Source organism: Squalius cephalus, assembly GCF_949319135.1.
Source record: "Squalius cephalus genome assembly, chromosome: 17".
Lineage (NCBI taxonomy): Eukaryota > Metazoa > Chordata > Actinopteri > Cypriniformes > Leuciscidae > Squalius > Squalius cephalus.
Window position 1 is genome coordinate 6,767,144 of NC_137138.1, and position 21,840 is coordinate 6,788,983.

The following is a 21,840-nucleotide window of genomic DNA, read 5'->3' on the forward strand; positions in this document are numbered from 1 at the left end:
AATTAGGGTCATTCTCGTGTTACGCAGCACATTTGAGCTTCAGTAAGAGGTTTGCTTTTGGGCATCATGCAGGTTCGGTTGAGCTTCTGTTTATGTCTGCTGATCAATGTTTATATGTGATTAAAAGACCAAATTCAATCTGTTCATCATATAAAGTGACCGTGTCACTTCAGAAAACTTGGACTAAACCGCTCAATTGATTAGTTTTATGATCTCTTTATGAACTTCTATGAAGCGTCAAAGTGGTAGTTGCGTAGCTGTCAATGGAGGGACAGAGAGCTCTCAGATTTCATCAAAAATATCTTAATTTGTGTTCCGAAGATGAACGAAAGTCTTACGGGTTTGGAACTACATGAGGGTGAGAAATTAATGACAGAATTTTTAGTTGAACTATAAGCCTTTAAGAAAGCCCACGAAAATGTCGTATATGCAAAAATCTAGCATGATCATCTATGCTTGCGTTGAAGAACTTCATGTGCAAAGTTTTGTTTGTTTGTTTGTTTTTCCCCCTTACAATCTCCCCATAGTTATGTAATAAATTAGATATCAGGAAATGACCTAATAGGTATGATGTCATTGGTAAACATGTTCAGATGTGTCTTGAGGCTGAGCGCAGTGGCCACACCTGTTCTACTAGCCGCAGGTGTGCTATTGTAATGATGAAAGGCACCTTTGGAGCTTTCAGTGATCATGAAAGAGGTACAGGGAAATGTTTTACTTAGAAACCAACTCAGAGACAGATTTTTTCCCACTTATGTGTTCTGAAGTAAACTTTAATTCTTTCTGGGCAAAAAAACACAATCATGTACTTAAAATAACCAGAGGCTCTCACATCATATTGTGTTCATTGCACGAAGGCTGAAAAAGACACATTAGATCAAGTTCAGCTCATTTTAGTTTCGCCATTTTGGCAAGCCTTTTATACATTTACTAGAAAGACAAAGGGATGATCTTTTTTTATTATTATTAAAGTGGACCAGCACAGGTAGATTGTCCTTAAATGGTCTTTCATTTAAAGAAAATAAATGGTTTTCTTGAGGAACATGCTGCCAATGAAGAGAGTCGGACCCTGCAACACCCCAAAAACAAAACTGATCATGCTTTTAATGTTGAATACCTGCAAATAATCAAATTTCACTCAATACTCTTAAAAAGGCCAAAACTGAGTATGAGTAGGCTAAAACTTGCCCCACGGGAGTGTAATTTAATTTACAATAGAGGTCAGGCCTTGCAGCTGCTGGTATAGAGACAAGTAAAAACAGGTTGAGGTGATGATTAACAGGTAAGGGTTGGCCAGAAGGGACATATTTTACTTTTAAACAGTTCTCCAGCTGTTTCTACTGAACAATGTCAACATCATTTTGAATAAAACTGTCTGTATCAGTTTGAAAATCTGAATCAGTTTTAATAAAGACAAAGTATCAGCTATCTTCAACTTTTAAACCACATGGTCAGACTATTTTATTTAAAAGTACAAAGTGCAAAGGTGCAAAGTACTTTTTTTATTATTTTAATGTGCAGCAAATTATTCAAGACATTTCGTTAATGCAGCCAGAGTTAGCAATGAATAAAGCTGTTCCCTAAAGCCAGGAGAAAATTTCCATTTCTGAGTCTGTGTCAAATCCCTCGAAATTGGGTCTTCATCAACTATCAGTTAGGCTAATGATTTCACTTGATAAACTGTTGATTAATAATAATAGCCTATTTAGTGAATAATTGAACATTACATTCTTTTTATAACTGAAATATTTAGACGTTTAACTCTTAATTTAACACGTAATTGCATTGAAGATGATTGTGAATACATGTGGGTAATTGCAAATGCCTGTATAAACTAAAAACTATCATCCTAATCGTATGCACGCTATGCTAATACATAACCAAACTAATATGGACATTAATGGTCATTATAACATAGTTCAAACATCATTTATCATATAACATGATTTTGTAGGAATTGTTATCAGGCACTAAAGAGAGTAATTTGAGCCAATGCGATCGCTTGGGGTCCTAACAGAGACCAATTTCGAGGGAGGACCTGATTTGTCACCACACCATGTTTCCTCAGGAATTTCCAATGAGTTTTTAGCAAAGACTATAGATATACAGATGGTTCACTCCTATTACTTATGAATGGGAGAAACTGCAACGCGCAACAACATTTATGGGACATTTTCATGTCAGGTTTTGTTGCTGATTTGAAACATTTATTTACTGTAATTGTGAGTTCGGCAAGCAGTTTTTGAAAGTTCAGGATTAACCCCATTCAAATAGACAAGACATGGTCTTGGATGCCCGAAGCGTTGGAAATATGGCCGCCGAGTGGACAGAATTTCCTTGAAAGGGACTTTGGTATTTAGATTAGCAGTTTGATTTATGATTAACAAAAGCATTTTTCCCCGTACAACATAAATTACACACATACCTCAAATGTGAATTTTTTTAAGGTCACATTCACATTTCTGACCCTGGATCACAAAACCAGTCACAAGTAGCACAGGTATATTTGTGGCAAAAGCCAACAATACATTGTATGGGTCAAAATTATAGATTTTTATTTTATGCCAAAAATCATAAGGATATTAAGTAAAGATCAAGTTCCATGAAGATATTTTGTAAATTTCCTACCGTAAATATATAAAATATTTATTTTTGTGAGTGGCACAATCACGAACATAAATGCACAACATTTTTATTCAGCTTTCAGATAATGTATACATATCAATTTCAGAAAATTGACCCATGTGACTGGTTTTGTTGTCCAGGGTCACATTTGAGGAATAGCTGTGTGTGCGTAGTTTAGGTAGAACAAAACATGAAAGTCTCTTTGACTAATGTTAAGCACAAGCCTTTATAAGAATGAATGCAAAACTGCTAGTGCTACTGCTACTGCTATCCTAAAAACGTATTGAAAATGGCCTACAAAATGACGCCATGATTGATCAACTACACACATTTTTCAAAACCCCGCCCACAAATTTTTTGCAAAGCTCATGTCAGTGATTGACAGGCAGAGGGCGTTTGTGATTGGGTAAAAAACGGCGGCCCGCTGCTCTGACTGTGCTAGTTTGCTGTTTACATACTGAGTCTATGGCTATAACAGAAACAGGTGATATAAGAGACACTTATTAGTCACATCGGTCAGGTAACAAGGACAAATCGCCTACAGAACCTTTAAAGCCACTGGGAGGAAATAAATATCTAACTTAAATATCCAAGATTATTTTGAGACAAGAACTCGATATCCAGTCCTTTGAGCAACTAAACTGATGGTAAGGACTTCAGTCAGATGTATCCACCCAGCTCTAAATGTTCCCTTCGTATACTGTGTTTTGTTCCAATAAGCACCATGACAGAAAGTAGAATCAATTCAATTCAGTAGAATTCACGCAATGACTTTACCAAACTTGTTAAAATCGTGTGTTTGTCTTCGGTGCATGATGTGGGAGGACAAGGTGGTGATTTTACTAGATTATGTCAGCCAGTTTCGGTCAGAGGCACTGCTAGTATGTGATTTCGAAAGCTGTTGTATTAGTTCACTGTGGTAGAGCGGTTTGGAGAGTTCGCGCATGCGCATAACCATTCCGATGAACTGTGGAGTTTGGTGGTGGGGGGGTCGACCACAGACTCCCCTCATCCATGGCTGGGAGAGTTTCAGCGCATCAACAAGAAAATAAAACTTAAAGACTATGTATTTTAAAAGCGGAAACGCGGGTTCGCACTGACTGGAAGATTTTGGAAACTCGTAAAGGAGCTTTTTTCTTTCTGACAGGACTCGCTGAGGGGAATCTCGGCGCGCGCGAGCGCTCAGTCTTTCTGCGGACGCAGTGAAATGAATCAAATTCTATTGTGATGTAAAAATGAAGTCGGAAGCGAGCAAGGGCTGACAAACGGGGTTTAAAAGAGAGACCACTGCCTGGAAAAGTGGTACACAAAATCAAATTTGCCTGCTTATTTGATTTGCAAATGTAAATTTTTTTGAAAGGCTGGAAAAGTTTTCGTGTCGTTCATTCATCTGTCTAGGGATCAGGTAGGGATGTAAGGTAGGTGCTAGAAACAGGATTGTTATGTTGCGATCCCAAATGAAGTAATTCGAGGAAATGACCCATCATTTCGTTGAAGTTTTGACTGAGAAGAAGAAACATTTAGGACATCCTTGGCCGTGTTCCTAGCGGAGTTTATTGGTTGACTGAGTAACTAAGAGACGTCCTCGTCCATTCTTTTCCCCAACATTCCAGCGATGGATAATAGTTTTCCAGGGAGCAGCAGTGCCGTGATCCAAAAGGGAAAGTTTGTGTTCGTCGAGGCTCAGTTGCAGGGTGGAGCGCCTTGGGGCTTCACGCTCAAAGGTGGGCTTGAACACGACGAGCCGTTAATCATATCGAAGGTAAAGTTTTAACTTAATCACCTGTTCTTTCATATGATGATGAATGTGTGTCTGTCACCTGAATATAACAGCTTCAGCCCTAAAAGGGCCAGAAAGAGTTAGTCAGCTTGTTATTCTATACCCCAGAGAGAAACATAATGAGGGTGTCATGATTTGTTGGCTGGAAGTGAAATGGAAATTATGTGAGATGCCAGAGAGCGTCATGTCAGTGTGATGCACACTTAAGTCACTTAAAATGTTTTAATGTCACTGCATGAGATAACGATACCAAGTGGCAAGCACACTTTAAGCAAAACATTTCACATAAAGAACGTTTTAAAAGATAAAATCAATGTTCAAAATGAATACAAACAGTATTTTGGCACTTTTTGATAGTCAAATGTTAGTGGAACATGGCTATATAGATGTGGTTAATACGATGACTACACTTGTGGTTATGGTTATTTTAGCTTGGACACCTGTGTGATCTTCTTGGTCACTGGGATGTTGCTGGATCAACATCAGCAACAGTTTTATCAAACGATCAGTGTTAAAATAAAACCATGATAAGTTGAAATTGAAAATGGTGTACATTACAAGTCACTAAACTTGGCCCTAACTGAACCCCTTTCCAAATCATTCTAAATTAATTGATTGGTGATTCAGGTTTACTTTCTAACTGGCAAAAGAATAAAATAAAAAATCTGTCACTGAACTTCTTATATCCACTAAAAATCATTTTGATGTCAGTTAGATTAAAGGTCATTGTTAAAATGGCTACCCTAGTTACTTCTGAGAAAATATGACATGTTTTCAGATGTCACTTGGTTGATTTTGATTTCTAATGCAATGAAATTCAGATATTTCAAGTGTGCAAATGTGTTTTGGGGCCACTATGTGTTTTTCGCTTATAATTCAGTGCTAGTCATATTATGGTTATGGATTTCACATACAAAGGTCACATGAGGTAAAATGCAGACCATAGGGTCTCTATGTCACACACACTTCTTAATGAGAGGGAGCGTCCTTCAGGCATCTAGACCGTAATTGCTGAGTACAGGGTCAGATTCTTGGTGTGACACCCAGACCAGCGTGAGTAACAGATTTTGACCTGCTACATTCATAAAACAGTTTTTCACATGGTCCTGTTGAATTCTCCCACACGGCTGGAGCCTGAGCATAAAAACTAATAGACAGCGTAATTTTAGAATCCATTGTAGTTGTGTTAAGCTCAAGATTCTTAGGTGGCCATCTGGGTAAGTTTTAGTTTTAAACTCGATTGGTTGTAGCCGTCTTGGAGGGGAATATATTCTCTCTTGGTACATTTGGGAAAAAAACATTTCTATACCTATTTTCTATATCAATATTATAATTTCTAAGTTTAATTTAAGGCATGGCTATAATTTAATAACTATGTTTACATTTATGATGGTGGTCAATGCAGGTTGCTACAGTGTTCATAATGTGTTGCTGTGTGGTTGATAGGCTATTTTTGATATTCTTTATGATATTCTCATCCCTCTGGTCAACTGCTTAAAATGTGCTGGATCCTTCACTGGAAACTGAGAGTAACTAAAAGTAACTAATAACTAAAAAGTTTACTCTTTGAATTATTGCACCAGGGAACAATAACAAGTCGACACCATTATGACTAAAAGTTTGCTTAGAAGTATTTACTACTAAAGCAAGGCAGTATTTGACTTTGGTCAAGCACTCTAGTTAAGCGTAGCAGACTGTGAGTGGCCTTGGACTGCAACATGCCCAGTGCATTATGGTTGTTGAAGTTTTCCTACCTATTTGGCAAAAGTGAAGAAAACAGCCTTTTTTCTTCGTTTTTTTTCTTGTCATGTAGCACCGATTTCAATTGTTTTCTCCTTTCTACTGTATAGGCAGCCACATTTTATTGAAAGCCTTTTTTTCCAGTCGTGAAGTTAAAGTACTCTTTTTAAGGTATCATTCATGTCTAAAAGTGGAGTGGTTTTAATATAAATGAATAGGTCACTAGTTAGCACAGTTATTGTGATGATTTTCTTGCTAATGACCTTTACTTTGCTGATGAATCAATAGATCATCTTTATGGGAACGGTAATGGAATTAATTGGAAATTCCAGACCCATGTATTTTTTTCCCCTTCTTCTTGGAAACAGGAAACATAACTCATTTTCTTCCCAGTTAAGAAGTAAAGCAACAGAAGCAGTAAGCTTATCTGGTCGCATTATATTAACGCATTACAAATAAGCAACTCAAGTTTGCAATGAAGTTTACAAAGAAAAGAAGGGTTCTAATTAAAATCCGGTGTTCTTTATGGTGCTTAATATATTTTGTGGGATGACACGAACTGTTTTGATCAGAACTAATTCATCTATTCAGGTCTGTCGTGTCAGTGCTGACTGCGAACTGGTGGTTAATCTCTGATCTTGTGATCAGAATGAGCTCTTTCACACTGTACTGGATCAGTACTCATCAGTCATGTCGGCTAATCAGTACACTACAGTCAGGGAGACACATGGGAATGAAACGAAAACATCCCAGGCCAGAGAGTGAAATGTCTGTAATAGGCCTCACTAGGCGTGTTTCCATTACATATTTACGCAAAACTTTTTTTTTCTTTTTATTCTTCTAAATGTCGACAAAAAACTATTGCTAAATGACAGCGTTTCCATTAACCGATGTTATGCGACTAAAACTTCATTTTTTCCTCTTGTGATAAGTCATTCCAAAAATCATAGCAACGGACGTTGGTACTTGGTAGGTATATCTCAGCCACCGCACTGGCCATTATTATTAATCAAAGGAGACGTAATGTGTTATCCAATCATTAATGACAAGGAAAGACCCTTATACTTGTGAGCGGCACATATGAGGTGTTTCTGGGTGTTTCTCACTCATATCTGCTTCAAGCTCTTGATTGTGGCATTTCTTTGAGGTTTAGAATCCAGTATTCCTGTAATTCTTCCGTCTTTTATGAATTTAATAAATAACTCGTATTCTGTCCAAACATACCGCGTCATCTACGTCAGGTGACCTGTAAACGCGCAAAAACTGTTTCCATTGCAGTTTTGCGAAATATTTCTTTTTCGAATTGCCTGAAAAACCACCTCATGCGAGCGGAAAAACGTTTTTGCGATAAATGGGAGTTTTTGCGAAATTTACATGTTTCCGTTGGGTATATTTTCAATTCGCAATTTCAATTTGCGCAATCTGAGGGGTAATGGAAACGCGGCTACAGTAGAATTCCTGCTTTATTCTTTCTTACTTCATTTATGGCATAAATGTGTAGATATTCTGACCCAGAGGAGGTTTGGCTTTATCTTTGGAGAATAATGGAGACTAGCCTAATTGTTGGCATCAGGGTTAAACGCTTTTCCCTTGAGATTGATAAGAGTTTTATCACTCTTCTGTGGAGCATGTGTTTGTGAGTGTGTATCTGTGAGTTCTAGCTGTACAAGAGATTATGAGCCCGTGAATCACGCTTAAATCAGTCCAAAGTCAGCATGCAGCAGGATGTTTGTGGTAGACAGCAAATGATCAATGGGGGGAAACTACACTTGTTTTCTGGGAAGTAAAAAAGAATATAATTAGACTCAACATGAACTTCAGCAGGTGCTTACAATCATGAAATTGAGCAAGAATCCCTGAGCTGGTTTTGTGACTTATACTGGAAGATCTCATGTAGGAATATTAATTTCCCCAGACATAACTTTTCCTGGGGTATTAATCACGTAATTTATCCCTTTCATTCAGGCATGAGCTCAATAATGGTTATTTTCAGCAAAAACCCTATTATAAAACATTTTGGCTCTATAGTGTTCTTGAGTTGCTATATGGTCCTTTGTTGCTATATTGGTTCTTCAGATAAGTGTTTTGGTTTCTAGGTTTTGGTTTCTAGGTTCTTTGAAGCATCATATATAAAACTGGAGAATTAAAAAATAATGGGTATTTGTGGAGCTTAAAGGGTTAGTTCACCCAAAAATTAAAATTGTCATTAATTACTCACTCATGTCGTTCCAAACCAAGAATTTCGTTCATCTTCGGAACACAAATGAAGATATTTTTAATGAAATCTGAGAGCTTTCTGTCCCTCCATTTACAGTCTACGCAACTACTTTCAAACCCCAGAAAGTCATCATTAGCCACTTTTCCACTGTTGGGCCAGTGCGAGGCATGGCTTTAAATGGGCCGGGCTGGGCTAATAACCTCGGACCTGTAGCACCAAAACCACACTGCATTTCCAAAAGTTCTACTAAAAACTCTGTAACAACCACTTTTCAAGACTGTATGCTTTTTATTGGTTGTGTGAAAATTGTTAAAATTTTTGGTTTACAACTTGATATAAAAGTTTCATTTGAATAAAATGCATGGCTGTATTTGTTTGGAGGTATTTTTCTTAAACAGGGAGTAATTATTGGATGGAAACAGGCAAAAGCAGAGGAGATCCTCATCCTGCCTTATTTGGTGCTCTGGGTTTTGGTACTTGAGTAATGTCCTCTGTTGCCCGACTCCAATCTCTCTCTCTCTAGCCTCTCAGAAAAACAACACAAAATATCTAGATAGTTTGTGGATTCGTTGCTGCCATGACAATGGGATCCAAGATCCCTTGCACTCCTGAGTTTGTGTATACAGTACCTGTTTAGTTCAACTGCATAAACAGGAATTGATTACAATGATGTTTTCTGCTTGGAAACAGATGTTTCCAAAGCATGGGGATCTGTGCACTGTACACCCAATCCGACCCTAAAAGTGTAATTTGGAATTGCATACCAAAGCAAATTCAGTCTATCTTGGAATCATACAGATCACAAAATTTACATTCAGATTGAATAGACCTTTTGGCTGCATCCCAGTTTGCATTCTGTTTGTCCTAAATAGCATGCAAGATTAGGGTTAATGCATCCCAATTCATATTTCATTGACACCAGTATGTCAAAGGTCCCTAGAATATGTACTGTTTCTGTGTACTGAATCTGTATGTATGATTTATGGGTCGGAAATGTTGTGATCGAATATTTTAACACTTTAACGTCATTCTGTAAACGCTATTTCTGCTAAATTAATTTAATAATGTTAATAATTATGGCAGAAAAAAAATATTTTATAATTATTAAATCAATATTTATATTGATAAGCTCTATAAAATCTGTTTTTATTTTAGATGTATTGAGGGTCATTTGTTTTGTGTGGATATATTCATGCATGCATTACATTAATTTAAAATCATTCATTTTACCACTGTGAATAGCCGAGGGTAACGGTTGCATCATGACCAATTTCAAAGTTCCGTGCAACTGACACTAGGGGGCGAAATGCAATAAACGTATACGAATGTCGTGTGCAGTGGAAAGGCAGCTTGAGTCGGACTTGGCAAGTCCGAACTTTGCTTGCTTGGTATTGAGAAACACCTAATGTCGGCGCTTGCTTCTTGTGACAAACAGCCACATGCCGAGAAGCAAGAACAAGATATGCTATATGTCATCCATTGTTGTTTACTATGTCGCTTTCTTCTTCGCGCGAAAATGACGTTGATTGCTTCTTTCCGGCATAGGCTACACCACGCCTATCAAGTAAGGGTGGAAACGCAAGCCGGATCAGGGTTTACTGTCCCGAATCGTACTGTACTGTACCGTACCGCTCGGTGGAAACGAGTCCATAGTGTTGTCAAAAAGTACCGATTTAAGCACCAAGTCGGTACTGAAATTTAAAAAATGTCACGCTTTGACCACTGTTAAGCAGAATTGATTGCCCATTGTGCTCACGTGCTCCTCAAATATGTCTGTGATTGGCTACAATTTTTTTAAATTTCAGTACCGACTTGGTAGTATTACACTAGTATTACATAACCATCAATGGCCCTAAACTTTTGAACGGCAGTGTTAACACCAGAAAAGTACATACAATATGGAGAATAGTAAGTATGTGATTTGGGATGCAAACTTATAACTTTTTATTGTCAAAACCAGACTGAAGAAATCTGAACTTGTCTCAACAGGAGACATAATTCATCTGTCTGTAGTTTGTGTCTTCAGTCCCGAGAGCGTGAGCTGATATAGTGCTGTGGTTTGGTTCATGTTGTCTGATGTGGCTCTTTTGTGCAGTAATGTGTGTTGTGCTGAATAGCGTGCTTTCTGTTGCGTGCTTTAGAGCAGTGTCTTGTTTTCAATGGTGAGTAGTGTGTTGTGTGTTGTAGTGAGATGTGAAGTGTGTTGTGCTGAATAGTGAGCAGGACGCAAACAACAGCCGCGGCCCTTCACTCCCCATTTAAGAGCTTGTCACCATTACCACGGCAACAACACGGCCCCGGAGCGCGGTTAAGACGTCCGGACGAAACGGGAGATAAGGAGGAAGGATGAAGAGGAGCTATAGGCCTTGAGAGCTGCTCTTATCTGAAAAGAGAGACAGAGGAGTATACAGAGGGACTGTGACGGAAGAAAGGGGGAGATGGAGCGAAGTCTCAGGGATTATGGGTGGTGTAAATGTCACCGATGGGCTTCTTTCAGCGCCTCACACTCAGATCTTCTCTTGTGTGTGTCGCAGTGTCAACACCAGTAACTGTGGGTTGATGAAACTGTCTGGTTGTATCCTCATTCGCATGTTATCCGTCCTAAATAGTATGCAATATTAAACATGTAAGTGCACTGGGGTTTTTTTTCATGCTTTTTAGGACATTTGTGGCATTGTCTTTAGTGATTTTTTTTTTTTTTTTTTCAATGTATGAAGCTAAAAGTTAATAATGAATTTTAAGCAAATGCATTTAGCTATATGTTAATATGTACGTGCAACAAAAGTACCGACTTCCGTACCAAGTCGGTACTGAAATGTAAAAAATGTGACGCTATGAGCCCTGTTGAGCAGAATCGTAAACGCCTCTGATTGGCCATTGTGTTCATGCGCTCATCGGATATATCTGTGATTGGCTACAATGATCAACGCCCGGGAGCATTTGAGAGCACACAGAAGTGTTTGAAAGTGTTTTGAAAGGAGTGTTTGAAGGGAGTGGGAGCGTTTGAAAACACAAGCAGGCGTCTATAAGATTACCGGTCCGCTGAAAGACGCCTGCTTCAAACACTCCTGTGTATCTGTGTAAGCTCTCGGTGAAGAGCGTCATTGATGTATATTTACAACATGTTTTTGAAGCGCTGATCATTGTAGCCAATCACAGACGAGTGCGTATATGATGAGCGTGTGAGCACATCGGCCAATCAGAGGCGTTTACGATTCCACTCAACAGCGTTCAAAGCGTTAAATCTTTTAAATTTAGGACTTTGTACCGAAGTCGGTACTTTTGCAAAATGCAAAAGTCTCTTATACTCACCCAGGTTGCATTTATTTGATTGCTCATAAAATGTATTTCTGTGATGCAAAGCTGAATTTTCAGCATCATTTCAGCGCCAGTCGTCAGTGTCACATGATCCTTCAGAAATCATTGTAATATGCTGATTTTCTGAAAAATTTCTTATTATCAATGTTGAAACCTGCTTAATATTTATGTGGAAACAGTTATGTTTTTTGTTTTCCAGATTATTTGATAAATAGAAAGTTTAAGTTAACTTTAGATAGATGTAGGCTAGATAGACGTCAAAGTAGCTTCCTAAACACAGATACTTACTGTGCATAAAAATAGTATGAGAATGCCATTCTGAATAATATGCATTATGCAATGCTTATTGTATCTTATTCCAAACATTTCTCTTCTCTCTTACCCCCCACACTGTTCTTACCCCTTCATATTCTCCTTGAGAGCAGGCAAATACAGGGCAGGATAAAGCCCAGGCCTCTGGCAAAGACCCAACAGAGAGAGAGGGGAATGTCAGCTACGGAATTCGCGAGAGCCTCGCTAGCCTGGAAAACAACAAAAGAAACGAGATGATCAAAAAAAACCTACATTGCAATTCCAACCGTACTTTATGTAGTCTTGAATACTGATTCAGCCTCTTCTGTGGAGCTGCTCTTTTATTCGTCCGTCTCAGAATGCGGCGTGTTGTTTACAGTGTGGCGGCAATACAAGACGAGCTAAGAGCGACCTAAACCCCAGGAAGTCGGGGGGTTAAAATAAGGTTAAGAGAATTAGACGCTTTGTTCAGTTACATATTAATGGATTCATTGTCACTGGCTTGGCAGCGCATCCACAATTAAACACTCCTTTTCACGGCCCTGAGGCCGAGTGTTAAGTAAATCTCCGCTAGCCGTCTTTTCTTTGAGTCGCCTGGCTTTGCGCTCAATAACCGGTGAAAGGGAAGACATGCTTGCTCGTACGATTATTCCGAATATGTCCTGATTTGAATGCTGCAAGGAAAGTGGCTCACGGCGGGCTTTTGAGAGCGAGCGCCGTCAGGAAAGAGACAAACGAAAGACAGGTTTTAACAGGAAACGACACACAATTGGGGACACTTCCCAAATGCACGTGTTTAGGAGGAGAATGAAATGCGAGTTTGTGCTGAGTGTTATCTTGAAAGGGCTTCCTGAAGGACTTATTTTGTTTGGCACTGATCTGTCTGCAGTTAAGGAATGCTAACAATAAACCAGAGGTTGAATCTTATTCTCTGTTATAATTTGCTTGGCTACCCATCTGTACGTTTAGTTGTTAATCATTGATCAGAAACTTTTTTTTTTTTTCAAAGCAATTTACAGTCGATTTCAGTGGTTTGGGAAGCCGTATTATAATGTGGCGATATCCAACAGGTCATGCATCTAGGCACAAAGTTTGCATGTTATTTTCGTATCATTTATGTACTATTAGAGTATTTATTTTTATATATATATTTCCAAGTAGACGTGACCCAGGAACTAAAAAGTTACTCATTGTCACTGTAGGGCGGAAACCTTATTTTTATCCTTATTAAGGATATTATAATATAATAGGATATTATAGGTTATTATTAACCTTATTATCTCCATATTTCGTAATGTTTATTTTTTTCTTAAATCATTACTATTGTTCACCCTTTACTGTTGGTTTTGCCAATATTTAACCAATGAAAAGTATTAAAAAGAGCTTGTGACTCAAACTGTAAATAAAGGCTAATGTTTTATGTATTTGAAGTGCAGAGTCGAGTGTCTTGGTCTGACATTTGTCCTTGAGTTATAGACAATACTGTCTTAAAGGGGTCGTGAACTGGATTATTTTATTATGTTTCCTGGGGTGCCCTTATAATGTTAGTATGATTTTTACATCAAAAATTGTCATAATTTATAAATAAAATGCATTTTTCCAAGCCTGATTTTAGCCTCTGATTTGAACGCTCAGTTTGAAGGGGCGTGTCTGTGTGAGACTTCAGTGTAAACGCCCACTGCTGTGATTGGCTGACATGTTTGCATATGAAATAGCTAGTATTACATGTGGAACTCTCTCGAATAGTTTCACTAAGTTTTTACTATTACAGCCATCGAGATTAACGAATCGTGAGAAGTTTTTAAAGTATTTAAATCTATTCCATCACATTAAAAGGTTGCAGTGATGAGCAGATGACAGCCTGTTGATCTCGTGAATGAAAAGATCTTACCATTGCAACGCAGTTTCTGCACTCTCACGAATACTTTCACCAAATAACAATGCAAACAGAAGACCTTGGAAAGGGATCATTCTTTGATTGCTTCTGTATATATTTTAGTCACAGTTTAAATAAGATTATTTTCATCCTACTAAGAGAAATGATGTGAAGTTGATCTTTTAGTCACTGGCTTGATTTACAGATGCATAAACAGTATTGAAAGATTTTGAGAGAAAGATTATCTGTCTGAACTTGAACAATTACACATCAGAAATCACTGATCACAGATCAGGCATTGGAATTAACATGGTTACTTACATGTTTGTGGCGTTGCTGGCAGATCCATATCATAAAAGTCAGTTTGCAAAGCCTGTGTCGAATCTACAACTGAATTACCAAATAATCCACAGTGAAATGCACCAAATACAAATAAATAATGCACTGCTGAAACATTCACGCAGTGATGTAGACGAGGCATTGATATTCTCCTGCAAAGGCCAAAAGTCTCCACTTTTGAGATCCTGTCATTTCTGGCCTTGGTTTCAATAAAATCAGTTTTTGGAATAACAAGGAAGTTTTGAGTTTTGAAACTTACAGGGTATTTTTATAGTATAACAAACTCTTAACTGTCAAAAGATCAAGGAACATTTTAATTATCAGTTCATGACCCTTTAAATGGCCTGTGCGAAGCACTTCGTCTTTTATAACATGAGATTTTGGCCAAACGACTGAGTGCCCACAAAGCTACAGTAAATAACCTGTAATTTGATGAAATGTAATGCACTTGCTGCCTCAGATGCGTCTGCTCTAATGACGGACAAAACAAATAACCTTAACCTTTCGCTGGTTAAAAATCTTATCCATTTAAGCTTGATTTTGGTCAAATGTTATTGTTATGAAATGTGCACTTAGCTCCCAGCCAAAAAAAGTTGCTTTTTGGATTTTAAATAGGCAAATGCTTAAGAGTCTGTGATTGGATCATTATCGCAGTGATTATGATGTTTCTAGCATGTTATATGTTTGGCAACAGTTCTTCTAACCCTAACTGATGGAGTGTGTAGCTTTTCATTTCTTAAACATCCATGTAGGAAGACACATCATGACCATATTCCAGGATGACAATGTCAAGATTCATCAGGCTCAGATTGTGAAAGAATGGTTAGGAGGAGCATGAAGAATCATTTCCACACATGAATCGGCTCCTCTGAGTTCAGATCTTAAACTCACTGAAAGTGTTTGGGATGTGCTGGAGGAGACTTTACAGAGAGCTGGACTCTTGCATTGACAATACAAGATCTTGACCAAAAATTGATGCACCTCTTGTTGGAAATAAGTGTTGTGATGTTATTTCCATCAAGAGGTGCATACATTTTTGGTCATGACATACATGGTTGTTTAAGCTACACACTCCATCAATTAGTGTTAGAAGAACTGTTGCCAAACATATAACATTCTAGAAACATCATAATCACTGCAATAATGATCCAATAATAGACTCTTAAGCATTTTCCTATTTAAATCCAAACAGCGACTTTATTCTTTTGGCCGGGCAGTATATAATGCAAGTGTCTAAAGCCACAATATGAACTTTGACAACACAGCACTTATTTAAAAAATACAATTTTTTTTTTTTTTCATTTACTGAAAAGTAGTGGTTTTGGATATACAAGTTTTCCCTCCGACAGCTTTAGCAGCTTTTAAATAGAGTCAGAAACATTGTAATTTCAAGTTACACACACAAGTATTGATGAAACTGTTCAGTAGGAACTTTATAGACACTACAGTATGACTTCCTATTACAATTTAACTTCCTAAAAAGCCGCTTTGGAACAATGTGAAAAGCGCTACACAAATAAATATGACCACACTTGTGATTCAATTTAAATGCTGTATTTCAGTACTAACAAGGATTATGGGAGAACTAATGCAAATAACTGAAAGATAATTTTTTTTTCGTTTTGCATATTTTAATAATTTTATTGAAAATATGGTAAATACTGGTATAATGTACCAACAATCATGTTTCAAAACATACACTTTATTGCATATACCATAAAAATAACCTGTAGTTCTCATTTCTAGTAGATTTCACAATGACTGATTTCTCACCTTTTTTATGCAGTGACAGATGTTGGCATGTGTTTGATCCGCATTACCCATCTTATCTAGGGGGATATGAATGTTTTTTCTTTAAGCCATTCACATAGCGCTGAAAAGACAGCAGTTTCTCCCTGAAGTCAGAGGGCAAGTGCTGACTAGACCCTGAATATTTTAAAAATTAAAATGTATTTCCAAGAAAAACAATGTATTTACAAAGAAAGTCTAAAGAGTGCTAGTTCTAGAAACTCCATTTGAACTTCACATTCTGGGTAATTGAAGTGCAGACAATTCCTCTGAATTGCTACTGTCACATATACTGTACATAAATGCATGTTTCCAGAGGGAATATTTCGCCGTCACACCACAGGACATTTCTTTAGTGTATTGTAAATCCATTGTCAGAATAATTAAGCGTGAGACACCCAGTACCTGCATTCAAGAAAAGAGTGCATTAACCGATCTTATCTAACCAATTCTGTCTTTCTTTGTCCACGGTGAGATGCTACTTGGGATTTACAGAGGTTTCTTTGTGGTTGACATATCTAAACATTACATTTCCTGCGCATGAATAATGCCTTGTGCTCTTTGTATTGTTTGGGAGCAGTAAAAGAATGAATGGAGTCCTCTCAGGTGCACATTGACATGATGTTGTCTGGATGCTGCTGAGCTTTTTGTAATGTGGGACTCCATCCGATCAGGACGGGAGATTGTGTGACCAAAACATTAGTGTCTAGAGACTCTGTGAATGTGTAGGCGTAAAGGTCCAAAGAAAACATTCTTCGAATTCTGGGCGGGTTTTACTGGGGGCTCTGTGCGTCCGTGAGCATGCATGTGTTTTTAATTTTGTTCGTAGAGCCCTTGTTGCCTCTATCTGTTACCGCACAGAGCGCTCACGGTCTGTTTGTGTGTGTGTGTGTGTGTGTGTGTGTGTGTGTGTGTGTGTTTTCTTTACGTCCCGCAGGTAGAGGAGGGCGGGAAGGCTTCTCTGTTACAGCACCCCCTGCTGGTGGGGGATGAGGTGGTCATAATTAATGAGGTGGAGTTGAGTGGATGGAGGCAGGAGGCCATATCCCTCGTTAAAGGATCTTACAAAACACTGCGGCTCACAGTGCGAAGGTAAGACCGAAAGCAGTTCACTTATGATTTATGTACACTAGCGTTCAAAATTTTGGGGTCTGTAAGATTTAAAAAAAAAAAAAAAAAAAAAGTTTTTAAAAGAAGTTTCTTGCTCATTGAGGCTGGATTTATTCAATCAATAATTCAGTAAAAACAGGAATACACTATGAAAAATTATTAAAATTTAAAATAACTGTTAAAATGTTATTTATTCCTTTGATGCAAAGCTGAATTTTCAGCATCATCATTCTAGTTTTCAGTGTCACATGATCCTTCAGAAATCATTCTAATGTCCTGATTTGCTGCTGAAAAATAATTTCTGATTATTGTCAATGTTGAAAACAGTTTTGTGATGAATTCAGAATGTTTAAAAGAACTGCATTTATCTGAAATGGAAATCTTTTGAAACATTATAAATGCCTTTACTGTCCCTTTTGATTAATTTAATGCATACTTGCTGAATAAAAGTATTCATTTCTTTTAAAAAGAAATCGTACTCACCCAAAACTTTTGAATGGTTGTGTATTGGAAGATCATTTTCTGTTCATTTACGTTATTTAAAATAGTTTATTGACCGCATAGCAGAGCTGTAGATCCTGAAATTGCCTTTCTGAACACTCTTTGCTAGTGCAAGTCTTTCCTCATTCTCTCTGGTCATGAGCTTTGCTCCAACTTCATGACTAGTGGTTTATATATCAAATAGTTCCTGCTCTAAAATCGAACTGGATGACGTTTGAAGCTGTTATAAAATATACAAGAACATTAGATGGATGCTATATTAATGCACCAAGTTGCTAATAACCATACAGTTTACATAAATCTAAGTAGATTTTTAGATGGCGCCTGCCCATGCAAATCTCGTTCCCACAATGCTAGAATGTTGTGAGAATTTGCAACACATTTCTGTGTGGTTTCTAGGGTGTTGGAGGCAGTTACTGTGTTGCTAAGGTAGATAATAGGTTACTGAGTAACTATTTATAGCAGTTTTATAATATTTCTGTTGAAATAGATTAGTGCAGGGATGACGTATTTTTGTGGGCCAAAACCCAGAAACGAGTTTGCATTTTAAGACTTCCGGTTCCATCGTCCTGAATTCAGTGGGTTTTTTGAATGGGTTACTGGGTAAATGCTTGAAATAAGGTCTGTGGTGAACACAAGTAAAACTAACAAGTGGCTAAATGGGACTACAGAGGCTGTTCGGGTCATTAAACGTCATCAGACGAACAGATGAACTCATCTACTCATTCGCTTTCACAGCTTCGTTGTGTTTATAATCGAACTCAAACTGTTATAACTCAACCTTTCAGGGAAAATGTTTTCAAACAAAGACTGAAAGAGTTGTCGGAAGCTTAGTTGTAAGTTCGGGTTCTCTTGGTTCCTTTAGTTCGGACCAAAAAAGAAAACTATACATTTAATCCTGGTTCACTTAGTGTTCACACTGTCATTTTTAACACCAAACCTAAAGATACAAAAAAAAGGCTTTTCTGACATATATTTTGCGACAGAACTTGTCGAACATCCATAAATGCACTCACTGTATGTGAATACATATGATTGTATATGATGGAGCTGACAACTCGTGAAGTGCTTAAAATGTGTGAAGGAGTCAAAACAGCAGCAGGAATCCCTCCGTCACACACACGAACGAAGATCTGCTGCGAGGAAACCCTTTTGACCATAGCCTGTACTGAACTGTAATGGGCAACATCGCGACACTGATGAGAAAAAACGATGACCTTTTTAGGGTCGCATCTTGAGTCCCATTTTTGGTTTGTTTACATGTCTTTGGTTCGTGGTCCTCTGGTGGCTTATTGCTTTATTTTATAAGAATTATATAAATAGTGTTCTAAATTCTATATATAGTCTTCTACACTACCGTTCAAAAGTTTGGGGTCAGTTCAAAAGAGCATTTGACATAGAAAACCTTTGTAACATAATAAATGTCTTTACTGCACTTTTGATCATCCTTACTCAATAAAAAGTTGTGTATGTGTATATTAGTGGTGGGCCGTTATCGGCGTTAACGCGAGACTCTTATCGCGCGATAAAAAAAATATCGCCGTTAATCTATTCTCCAAATTGGGTTGGGAGCTGGCTCAAGCTACACAAGCTATGATGACGCAATCTACCCGCGGCCGCGAGGAACACCCGGCTGCAACGCATCATATTCGTCGTCATCTTAAAGGGATAGTTCAGGATTTTAGACATGAATCTCTATAGCTTCCCCATAAGCAGTGTGGTGCATTGACCATGACTTACCCCCGACAGCGTCCTGTGAGCCGAGCTCCGGTCCAGTTTTGGTCAAGATGAAATTAGTCCGGCAAGTTTGCTGGGGTCACGGCAATAAAGCTTTTTTCTTCTCAAATCAATATGTGTTCAAAAGAGTGATATATTTGCAGCACAAAACCGCTGTCTATGGAGAGGTCAGACCTCGTAATGGCTTGGCACTATTTTCTTCCCCGTCATATCACTGCGCGCTGCCGCTACCTACAGCCAGCTGCGAGCTGCGCAGGCGCACACCACTTTTTCAGTTGTTCGGCAGTGTTTACAGCAGTGTTTACAGCAGTGTTTACGTGCTCAGAACAGCTACACGAACGAGCTAACATAGCTACTCACCAAGAGCGATCAGTTTGTAATCCTTTTGGCTGTGTGTCGAAGTCAATGTTGTCATCGTCGCTGCTGTAGTCAGACATGTTATCGTTCTCTTTACGAGCTGTAAACAAAGTGACACGTGCGCGGCTCCCAGCTGGCTGTAGGTAGCAGCAGCGCGCAGTGATATGACGGGGAAGAAAATAGTGCCAAGCCATTACGAGGTCTGACCTCTCCATAGACAGCGGTTTTGTGCTGCAAATATATCACTCTTTTGAACACATATTGATTTGAGAAGAAAAAAGCTTTATTGCCGTGACCCCAGCAAACTTGCCGGACTAATTTCATCTTGACCAAAACTGGACCGGAGCTCGGCTCACAGGACGCTGTCGGGGGTAAGTCATGGTCAATGCACCACACTGCTTATGGGGAAGCTATAGAGATTCATGTCTAAAATCCTGAACTATCCCTTTAAGTAAACACGGCTGAAAGTGAAAGCTGGTGTAAAAGATCCGTGCAACATCCATTATTTGGACTAGGTTTGGATTTAAGCCGTCCGACGTAGACTGTGTGGTGTAACAGTTCGGTAAGTAAACACACGACTAATCCGTTCTACCACCTCAAATTCAAAACGAAACATATCACTGAATACCAGCGCGCGCGTATTATTCCCAATATATCTTAGTGAGTGGTGTAGCACATAATCTCTTTTTATTAAAAGCGCCCGATTTTAAGAATCGTTGTTGTGTTTCTTTTTAACTGAAAAGACATCAGTTAGACAATATTCTCATTTTAAATTTGGGGTTTCATAAGCTCCAAGCCATAATAAACATTAGACCTACTTAAGTCTCTGCAGCTAGTGTACTTAAATTTTATTTATCTGCAAAATTATGTTGTATACTTACAGTTTTGCACAATATATGTTCTCAAAACTACATACACCCTTTCAAAAAAAAAAAAAAAAAAACATTTAGCAGTTGTTTAGCAGGGTCTGTGTAACCTGTTCTGAAATGGTTTTATTATAATATCGTTATCGCAAGAGGCTGCAATGTATATCACAATATGGATTTTAGGCCATATCGCCCATCCCTAATTGATAGCCTATAGTAGTTGATAATAACATAGGCCTACCTAATGTTGCCTACGTACGGTAACAGTACAGTAGTAACCTTTTACAGTCTATGAGTAGAACAGCTTTCTCAAGCAGTTTGTGATGCATTTTGGAAACAGGAGATGAGCCCCTGGTCTAATGCGCCACCTGGCTTGAGAAACCCGTTCTCAAAGACTTACTTTTATAGTCATTATTTGGGTAGCACACATATTCTGAATGCCTTCGGCAGAATTCAAATGAGCCATTTTAATCTAGATTAATCTAGATTAATTTCAAAATTAATCTAGATTAATCTAGATTAAAAAAAAAAATCTATGCCCACCTCTAGTGTATATATATATATATATATATATATATATATATATATATATATATATATATTTATTTATTTTATTTTTTTATGGCAAAAAAAAAATTCATACTAACCCCAAACTTTTGAACTGGCCTGTTAAATATGTCTAGGTAATTATCACTTAGTTCTCCCCTCATCTTTGATCAAAATGACACATTTAAACGTTAAACGTGAAAAAAATTCTTCATGCCTTAAAATAGCTTAAAAGTAACTCTACACCCTTGCTTCATTTAGTATATACGGATCCATATATATATATGCAAATTAGCCCCGCCTCCACTCACTCACACCAGCTCAGAGAATCACTCAGTCAACTTTACTGTAGTAAACGCTGCACAATGGTATCGCTCTTTCCAACGTCGGACACATAACGGTTATAAACATGATTAGCCTTTTGCTTGACTATGTTATCAAACAGCTAATAATGTGTTGCTAATGTTACACTAACCATGTTAGCCATCAGCATCTCTAGAAACACTTTGAACAACTCAGAACGCCAGTGGAGAAAGGCATATAGTTCATCATAACATCGTAATATACATCATATACATAATTCACACGCTATATTGCTAAATCTACCCAATTTTTCATATCAACAGAAAAATATACCAGGATAACCTGGCTTCTCTTGAGACTCCCTTGCTTCACGGCATAGTAATGATATGCTAAAGCCTGCCCGCACGTTGACCTGATTGGTTACAAGGTAGTTTGTGACATCAGT

The 21,840-nt window shown here is 38.0% G+C and overlaps 1 protein-coding gene across 1 annotated transcript in view; it reads left to right on the plus strand.

Annotated features, from left to right (window-relative positions):
* The first annotated feature begins 3,581 nt into the window (after positions 1-3,581).
* Positions 3,582-21,840, plus strand: part of shroom3 (shroom family member 3) — a 72,192-nt gene continuing 53,933 nt past the window's right edge. The window contains exons 1-2 of the mRNA XM_079847727.1: positions 3,582-4,387; positions 16,913-17,067. Coding sequence (XP_079703853.1) covers positions 4,241-4,387; positions 16,913-17,067 — 302 coding nt within the window. The 5' untranslated portion in view covers positions 3,582-4,240. The remainder of the gene's footprint in view (positions 4,388-16,912; positions 17,068-21,840) is intronic.